General features: G+C 33.7%; 1 protein-coding gene across 1 annotated transcript; it reads right to left on the bottom strand.

Annotated features, from left to right (window-relative positions):
* Positions 1-433: 433 nt before the first annotated feature.
* Positions 434-9,473, bottom strand: LOC109102403 (butyrophilin-like protein 2). Its single transcript, XM_042723701.1, has 19 exons — positions 9,435-9,473; positions 8,650-8,988; positions 8,483-8,520; positions 7,678-7,702; positions 5,961-6,001; positions 4,660-4,684; positions 4,443-4,498; positions 4,322-4,343; positions 3,928-3,980; positions 3,764-3,779; positions 3,335-3,661; positions 2,729-2,790; positions 2,392-2,419; positions 2,196-2,248; positions 1,896-1,917; positions 1,449-1,775; positions 1,102-1,181; positions 751-811; positions 434-651 (listed from the first exon to the last, which is right to left on the bottom strand). Exons 1-19 carry the CDS (start codon positions 9,451-9,453, stop codon positions 572-574), a joined length of 1,674 nt encoding a protein of 557 aa, XP_042579635.1. The 5' UTR covers positions 9,454-9,473; the 3' UTR covers positions 434-571.
* Positions 9,474-10,460: the final 987 nt, after the last annotated feature.

The raw sequence follows: 10,460 nt of genomic DNA, 5'->3' as shown, positions 1-10,460 counted from the left end.
GATACTCGTCTCTACAGAACCTAGCTGTCCGAGCTATTCTTACTTTTCTCATTGCTGCCTGACTGATCCCTATCATTACAGTCCACTCTCACACCTAACCCTAGCCACTGGTGACTGAGGGGAGTCAGAACTCAAGAAGACACAGGAAAGAATGTAAATGTAAAGAATGTAAAACTGTTTTTTTTTTTTTTTTTTTTTTTTGTGGAAGTTTAAACATATACATTAAGTACAGTGTAAATTCACTGTAATTACACTTATCTTCTTCATAATGACATGCCTTATTTAATGTATGTAATTTTGGTGTTAAAATGTGAAAAAAAAAAAAAAAAAAAAAAAAAAAAAAATATATATATATATATATATATATATATATATATATATATATATATATATATATATATATATATATATATATATATATATTTATTGACAGCAATAAGTTTCATGAAATCAAGAAAAGGCATTAAGCATCAACCTGACATTTAAATGCTAGGTATCTACTAAAAAGGGTTTGGTTTGTCTGAGCATGAGGGATGAGTTTTAAGACTCTGTCCAAGTCCATTCTGGTCTCTCATTTCCAGTTGAGAGAACCTTTTCTGTAAGCCCCGATCAACATTTGTTGAAGCTCCTGCATATTGTTCACTTTCATTTCTAAAAACGAAATAATGTGTTATGATTATTGCCATATATAACAGATATTCATGTATCAGATTGAATAGACTGTTTCTTGGGTCCAACCTTTACACTCACCTGACATTAGAGCAGATTCATCCATTTTGTTTGTCTCCTCCTCAGTCCATATTTTGTCTATCTATAAATGGAAGAAAAAATTCTGACTGAAGTTATACAAACTAGATATGAAATCATGGTAAATTATTTCAACATAAATAGTACTTTAAATACATTCTACTTTTTTTTTTAAACTGACTTTTCATAAGTATATTTGGGCTTACTTACACTAAATGCTTGTTATGTGTGTAAAATTTACTGTGTAAATGACATATCTGGTAATATTTAGACCAGGCAGCATTAATAAATTTCAGTCCATCCACTTTTAAAGGTGTGGTCTTTTTAAACGAATTAACCTGCAGGCTTTCTTACCTCAAACAGCATTAGCTGAATAGTTTGTCCTTGAGATGCTGGTGACTGACTCTCAGGATGGACTTCAGGTTTTATCCTCACTAAGAAGATGACAATTCAAGTGTGAATAGGTTTGTGTGAAATCTGTGATCTTAGATACCCAAGTTATCCTCTTAGATAATTACCTTACACACTAATTAACTTAAGATTTAGCTTCTATGAATGCCATTACTATAAAACACTACACCTTAAAATGCATCCCATCTTTATGGTGAAAAAAATGGCTTCAGTTTTTTGTATTCTGACAAAAGATCATTAATTAGGACACTGGGCTGATGTACAGTAATATGGACTTGCAGAATACTCACCTCCTACTGTAATCTGTTTTGTTGTGTCTCTACTGATGACCTGGCAATAGTAATCACCAACATCTGAGACACTGAAGTTACTTAGATTTAAAGACACATTTCCTCTTTCCAGTACGCAAGTGGCGAGACTCGCTCTGTCTTTGTAGCTCCGCCCCTTAATCACACATCCGTTCTTGTAGATGCAAACACAGACTGTCTCCTTAAACCATTTGATCTGCATGGCAATGGCACAGACTTCAGGAGACAAGTGACAAGGAACAGTGATCTCAGACCCCAAAGAAATCTGTGCTTCTTGAGCAGTTTGAGGAATAACAAGCTGAAAATTATCTGAGGAAAAGAGAGAAAGATGGACTTACATGCATTAATACTTTCACCTTTACCTACACAAACAGTGGTAGAATAAAAGAGTTAAACTGATGAAGTGTTAATGATTTTAAGAAAACTTACCAGAAATGCTTTTGCTGTAATTCTAATTTAATGAAGAAAAAAAAAAAAAAAAAAACAGTAAAGAGATTTTAGATTTCTTCTAACAAAACATCCAAACATTCATTTTACAGTGCTTCAAGAGTCACAACATAAAGCCAGTTTTGACATGCAGTTCAAGAACATTTTAGAATGAATACTTGTGAATATTTAATTTATTTATGGTTAATTTATTAACCAATGAATGGTATGAAAACCTAAACAATACAAAGTAAAACAACAGTGTCAGTTTGTGGACAGTATTACAGTAAAGTGCACACATACCCCCTGTTGTTTCTCATCTGAATCTCTGTGATGTGAAGTGCGCCTTGATAATTCTAAAAAAACATAACGAAAAACAAGAACACGCAAACACTTTTCACAAACAAGACCAAACACGTACAATATTTATACAAAAGAATCACAAACTTACTTTACAAAATAATTAAATTTACAAGGTAGAGAATTTAAGACAACTTACTGTTGGTTGGTTCTCTTGTCCTTTTATCCTAATTGAGATAAAATGGTTGTACAATGTATTTACAACCATATTTACAGTTGAAAATAATAATACCTAAGTTTCATTTTTTATATGTTAGGGTTACTACATTAAGCAAATTTGTCATTTAGCTATTTAGTATTTTAATGAGCAAGAAAGAAGATGTGCAGGAAGGGTGCTGATTATTGAAAGGCAGTTTGTCTTTTAATGTCCTGCTTTCTAAATTGTTTTAAAATATTAAATTCATAAGAGTAGTTTGATATTATTCAATGGATAATTTACCATGGATAATGTGAAGGTAAAAGTTACGCTCTCTTACCTCATTTCCTTCTGCAAATATTGGTGACTGACTCATAGACTGGACACTAGGATTTATCCTCACTAAGTAAAACATTACTCAAGTGTAAATAGGTTTGTATAGAAATTGTGTTCTTAGATAACGCTACGTGGCACAAATACCAAACTACATGTTTGCATCCTGGAATTCAGTGCAGTTTCCTTGTAGCATGCTGGAAAACATGCTGTAACTATCAACTAGGTTTTCATAATGCAGAAGGTTTAATCATCAAAAAGGTTCTAATATTCAAATCTCATCTGATGATTTTCAAAGAGCATTTGTTATTGTTTACTTTGCAAAATTCATACATGATTATACATACATCTCTTACTATTCATGTAGAATATTAAAACTGACTATTTTATATAGTCCCTATGAGATGAATGATTCATTTTTGATTAAGTATTACAACTGATTAAATGTTCCAGGGAAACAGATTGGAAAATTTTGAAATATGGCCATATGTGTTAGATTCAGAACAGTTTACTGATACTGATGAGGATCTAACATACCTCTAGATTTCTGTTTGAGTTCAGATTCAGTCTGACATTATTAACGAGCACTGAGCTGATGTAGAGGACTACTCACCTCTTACTGTTATCTTCTCTCTTCTGTCTTTACTGCTGACCTGACAATGGTAATTTCCAATATCTGACGGCCTGACGTTTTTCAGGCGTAAGGACACATTTCCTTTCCTAAGCTTGTGAGTGAACAGACTCACTCTGTCCTTGAACAAAACCCCTTCTGTCACCTGCCTGTCCTTATACAGGCAAACAAGTGCTCTGTCATTAGACCAGCTGATCTCCAGGTCAACCGCACTGATTTCAGGAGACAGGTAACATGGAATGATCAAATCAGACCCCAAAGAAACCTCTGGTTCTTTTGATGTACTGGGAACAAAAAGCTGAAAGTTCTCTGGGAGGAAAAGAGAAAAAAGGATGGACTCACACTTGTACTTACACCCTCCAAAATTAAAGTTCTGTGGTGGAACAAGAACGATTTTTTTTTTTAACTTACTGTTCAAGACTTCCATCTTGGCATTCCAAATGAGGTGAAAGCAAATGCAAAACTTTTGTTATTTTATAATGTAATATTAAAAGTGTTTATTGAGAGATAAATCTTTTATTTATTTACACTTAATTTATAAATGAATCACACAATGTATTCATGTGTGCACATACCCCATGCTGGCTTTTGTTTGGTTCATTGTGATATGAAGCTCGGTTCAAAAAATCTATAAAGCAGAAAAAATTTGCACTGTTATCAAATAAGATTCACATATCACACAGATTATGAGAGGAGTGTAAAATGTGTACATAAATTTAAAACTCTGTGTTCTTATGCATATATAGAGAGAGCAATGTTATAACCCTAATCTAATGACAATAGAGATGCACAATAATCTGCTTTTAAAGTAGACACATTATTACCCACATACACACAGCATTACCCACCTATCTATAAAGAGATTATTTGGTATCATACAAAGCCATCTTTAAACATCATATCACATTTTTTTAAAAATAAATAATGCACATTAATATGATAACAGTCAATGAAATTAATGCAACTTGCCTTTGGTTCCCATTCTGTTATCCTAATTGAGATTAAAACAAATAAATTTTGTTTATTTTATGTGGTATTATATATGTATACATGTATGATGTATGAATAGGTTGTTAAAGTTCACACATACCCCAGACTGCTTGTCTAGATGTCTTAGGTCTGATTTGATGTACTGTGATGATAATTCTATAACAGAAAATAAAAAGTCAAAAAATTATATTTTCAGTGTCTTACATTAGTGATGTTTTTTTACATAGGCCTTCAACTATTAATACAAATTATGATTTTAAATGTTAATTTTTAAATGTGTAGTGCAAATACTAATTTCAATGATTTCCAGAACTTACTGTCATCTGTTTCTCCCTTGTAATCCTAAATGAGATTAAAAATAAATAAATAAATAAATAAAAACTAAGATATTTTTTCTTTGGCTAAACATAACATTCTCGCACACTTGATTACACTCAGTAATAGATACGACAGCATGCAGCAAAAACATTCAATAAAGAGAAGTTATATGTGCTAATTGTAAGACAAAACATTATCTGAAAATAACATTTGCCAAAAGGCCACAAAAGAAAAAAGAGAGAGCGAAAGAAAGTACACTTCTTAAGGATAATATCGATGTGGCCAATGATAATCTAGTTGTATTACTATCTAAATGGCAGCTCTGTTGGACAGACTACAACTCTTCTTTTCCTCCTAATGCATGGTCTTCAAGCAGAGATGGATTCAAAATCATACTGAATTACATAAATCCACAAATCTGACTTGTGATGAAACCCAGTATATCACATCATACAATATTTGTTCAAGGGTTTGTGTTCTCTGCAACTGTCACCTTTGACTTATTAGTTGGGTCCTAAAAGGCACTTAATATTCAGTACTTTTATCAGTTTGTTGGCTCTGACACTATCATGTGCAAAGAACAAATCTTGAACCGAAATGAGCTGAATAATGTCACTACTGACACAGTTTTCTGTGAGCTGCTTTATAGCTGAATCAAATGTTTATAATTGTCAAATGTTGCACACTATTGAACTGAATCCAGCTGAATAATGACAGTCTTCATTTAAGCTACTTATTTCTGAATTGAACTTTTTTTTGTATTTGAAATTTGCACAGTTATTGAACAAACCTTGATCAACACTGTGCTGACTGGAGCTGAATAATGGCACTATTGTCTTGTTAGTGCTACTTTACAGCAAAATTTAAATTGGTCTCATATTAATCTCAAAGTTGGCATCACTGATTCCATTTAATACCGTGAGGCTGCTTTAAAACAATCTCTGTTATAGAAAGTGCTATATAAATAAAGGTGACTTGACTTGACGTTCACACATACCTTGTGCTGAAACTTCCCTAAAGATCACTTTATTGTGATTCTAAAGTGGTCAAAAATAATGATATTATTATTTGTGAATGACCTTTTTGAGGAAAAAGCCAGGAATATTTTGGAATACTGTAAAATTCTGTTTTATTATACTTGTTTAGCAATTTAATCTAAAATTCAAAATAATAGAACAATATGCCTCAAGTTGATTCAAAAAGATTTATATTAAGTGTCAATCTAGTGATGATGACCTTTATAATGTAAAAGAGATATTTTTAAAACCACAGTGTGTTAATAATACTACTGCACACAAACCTCAGACTGATTGTCTGAATCCCCTTGATGCTCTGACAACTCTAGAAAGCAGAAAAAATGATATCTTCTTTTCAAATAAAATCTGATATATATATCATCATATATATATATATATATATATATATATATATACACTCACCTAAAGGATTATTAGGAACACCTGTTCAATTTCTCATAAATGCAATTATCTAATCAACCAATCACATGGCAGTTGCTTCAGTGCATTTAGGGGTGTGGTCCTGGTCAAGACAATCTCCTGAACTCCAAACTGAATGTCAGAATGGGAAAGAAAGGTGATTTATGCAATTTTGAGCGTGGCATGGTTGTTGGTCAGACGGGCCGGTCTGAGTATTTCACAATCTGCTCAGTTACTGGGATTTTCACAAACAACCATTTCTAGGGTTTACAAAGAATGCTGTGAAAAGGGAAAAACATCCAGTATGTGGCAGTCCTGTGGTTGAAAATGCCTTGTTGATGCTAGAGGTCAGAGGAGAATGGGCCCGACTGATTCAAGCTGATAGAAGAGCAACTTTGACTGAAATAACCACTCGTTACAACCGAGGTATGCAGCAAAGCATTTGTGAAGCCACAACACGCACAACCTTGAAGCGGATGGGCTACAACAGCAGAAGACCCCACCGAGTACCACTCATCTCCACTACAAATAGGAAAAAGAGGCTCACCAAAGCTCACCAAAATTGGACAGTTGAAGACTGGAAAAATGTTGCCTGGTCTGATGAGTCTCGATTTCTGTTGAGACATTCAGATGGTAGAGTCAGAATTTGGCGTAAACAGAATGAGAACATGGATCCATCATGCCTTGTTACCACTGTGCAGGCTGGTGGTGGTGTAATGGTGTGGGGGATGTTTTCTTGGCACACTTTAGGCCCCTTAGTGCCAATTGGGCATCGTTTAAATGCCACGGCCTACCTGAGCATTGTTTCTGACCATGTCCATCCCTTTATGACCACCATGTACCCATCCTCTGATGGCTACTTCCAGCAGGATAATGCACCATGTCACAAAGCTCGAATCATTTCAAATTGGTTTCTTGAACATGACAATGAGTTCACTGTACTAAAATGGCCCCCACAGTCACCAGATCTCAGCCCAATAGAGCATCTTTGGGATGTGGTGGAACGGGAGCTTCGTGCCCTGGATGTGCATCCCACAAATCTCCATCAACTGCAAGATGCTATCCTAACAATATGGGCCAACATTTCTAAAGAATGCTTTCAGCACCTTGTTGAATCAATGCCACGTAGAATTAAGGCAGTTCTGAAGGCGAAAGGGGGTCAAACACAGTATTAGTATGATGTTCCTAATAATCCTTTAGGTGAGTGTCTATATATATATATATATATATATATATATATATATATATATATATAACATCTACACTATTATATATATGTATACATATGTATACATGTATATGTATACATATGTATATATGTATACATCTACACTATTATAGTATATATATATATATATATATATATATATATATATATATATATATATATATATATATATATATATATATATATATATACATTTTTGTCTCCAGTTTTCAGTGTCACATGATCCTTCAGAAATCATTCTAATATGCAGATTTGGTGATCAAGAAACATTTCTTTTTATCAGTAAATATCTTACTGACACTTCTGTTTGTCTATATTTTATGAGAATGACAAAGAGTTTTAAGACAACTTACTGTTTGTTTCTTCCCTTTGGTAATTCTAATAGGGAAAAAGAATCTATTTCAGTTTGTCTGGATAAACATAACAAGGATTTATTTACAGTGATTCTTTACAACGAAACAACACAAAACCTACTAAATTTCTTGCTTCAATTACATTTATTTAGCAGACAATGTTCCTGTTGCAAGCCTTATTTTATAAAGAAAATGCTATTTCCACAACAATGGTCGATGTTTATGGGGTAAATTGACACTTTTTGACAGTTTTCCAAACATCTAGGTTATTTTAGATGCATGCGTTTTTTGTGTCATATTAAATAATTAAGTTTGTTCATATTTTTCATTCGTGACTTCTAAAAAACACAGACACCACAATCCAAAAGTACATACATAAACAATTTTAATTATTAGGATCAGTTTTGCCAGTTTAGTCTTAGTTCCTCTGTGTCTTCAACCACATCATCTTAGTAAGTGTTCATACCCACAGTTCCCAAAAAGCTTTATTTTCTTATTTTCAATTAATGTTGCTATATCCTGTTGTGGCTACTTGCAACTGTCCTGTATTGTCTTCACCTAGGTCTTGTTTAATGATTAATGTACACAGGTGTATGCCTCCTTTGGAAGGTTTTGTACTTGTTATTTGATTGAGCCTTATTTCCTGTTTCAAGACCAGTGGTAGTTTCATATGAATCTAGCTTTTCGTTCTTTATTATTTAACTACATTTAGTATGTACATGCCTCTTTATTGACTTGTATATTGTTTTATACTTTGCAATATGTTGTATGTTATTCTCAAAAAGAATGACAGGTGCTGTCTTACCACTGTAAAGAAGAGCTGGTCTCCGAAAATAGCAGAAACTGCATATGTCAACAAAGAAAAGTGTTAATTGGACTTGAGGCATGTTTACTTTCAACCTAGTCTTACAACTGAGTGTACATCATGCTGGTGCAACCGGCCCATCCTGAGTGCAGTTATGAATTGCTTACCTTCTTCTGCAACATTTACTGTTATCTGCTGTGTTTCATTTCTACTGGTGACCCGGCACATGTAAACTCCCAGATCTGACTCTCTACAGTCTGCCACTCTTAAGGAAACATTCCCTTTCTGCAGGTCATTAATGAACAGACTCGCTCTGCCCTCATAGTCAACACCCTGTTTCATCTCTCTGTTCTTATAGGCACAAATACAAGACATCTCGCCAAACCAAGTAATCTCCATGTCAACGGCACTGAGTGCAGGAGACAAGTGACATGACACAGTGAGAGTAGATCCCGAATTAATCTTAACTCTTTTGCCTCTTTCAGGAATAACCAGCTGAAAGTCATCTGTGAGGGAAAAGACACATGGACAAGATTCAAATACCACCTGTACTGTGATTGTGTTTAAAAGGCTTATTCCTACAATTCAGTCTTTTAAATACTTTTAATTATTTGTTGAGTTTTGTTTTTGAACTCTGGTTCCTCCATTTATAAAGGAAGTGGCCATCTCAAAAGTATAACAATGTTACTGCAAAAGTATAGCATTTCAGACATTTCAAAATGTCAAATTCATGTAGTCAGACAACACATAAGGAGCTTACATATTAAAAGCTAAAAAGCCTAGTTATATAAAATACAGAAATATACGAATATTCAGACACCAAAATATACTGAACTGAAGAAACAACCTACTGTAACTGTATGCAATACAACAACAATATAAAATATTTAAAGTTTTTTAACCAATTGACAGCTAAAACAAATAATGAAAATATTATTTGATGAGAACATACTGCCACTTCTCGCTGCCATGCCTCTTCTCTAAAACAGGATGCACTCTCAGTGGTTTATAATATGATTGGTTGAATGGTAAGCTCACATCTGATTGGCTAAAGAGTACGACAGACCCACGTGGGAAGAGAGCTCTGCCAGGAAAGTCTCAAAAACACACACACACACAAATCCGAGTGGATTCGTAGTAAATCACGATTTGTACATTCAGACACTCGTACATTTTAAACATTCAAAGGTTTTGGTGCACAGTTGTATATCTACGAATTGTGTTTTGCATTTGTGAAATGTATTTTATGAATATATAATTTTATTTTGCGCATGTGAATTGCTTTTTGTGAATATATTTTTTTTTGTGTGTACGTGAATTAGGTTTCATGCATGTGAAATTGTCTACGCATGTGTGTATCATGTTTTTTACGTGAATTATATTTGAGATTAATCTGCTTCCATACTCTCTCTCTTCATTGTGAGATATGGGTGAAAACATGAAAACATCTCAGTCTGTATCTCTCTTCATAAATGAAAACATGTATGGAAATGAAGAAAGATTTCCAAGAAGCTAAAAAAGGTTCTCAAAACAATGTTATGTGTTATTTATATTTACTTTAGATATGAGCTGTTGTTAGATTAAATTACTGTATTTAATGAAGAACCTACTTTTTAAACATTGACAAAGGGCGTTCTGTTGGTATGCAGGTGTAGACCAACATTCAGCCCTGCATGATGTCTTCCTGGATGTGGGGCCCCTGGACAAGGGCAGAATTGATATACTGTATGGTTAATTCAGGCCTGGTAACAGCCCTGTGACCTTATGGAATATCAAAGTGTCTATAGATTGCATCATTTAGAATCTTAGAAGCAGTATGTCATTTGGGTATTGTTTGCGAACTGTAAAATGACTACTGACTATGTAGACAGTATAGGCTACACATTTGACGTACAGCTTTATATAGCTAATAGGGAAGTAAGAATATTTGGACAATCTCAGAAAGTTGTGTTCTGTAAAATAGTTTGAAACTAATTTG

Source organism: Cyprinus carpio, chromosome B5 (genome assembly GCF_018340385.1).
Source record: "Cyprinus carpio isolate SPL01 chromosome B5, ASM1834038v1, whole genome shotgun sequence".
Taxonomy (NCBI): Eukaryota; Metazoa; Chordata; class Actinopteri; order Cypriniformes; family Cyprinidae; genus Cyprinus; species Cyprinus carpio.
Note: the sequence above shows the minus strand (reverse complement) of the source record. Positions and strands in the feature narration are given on the sequence as shown.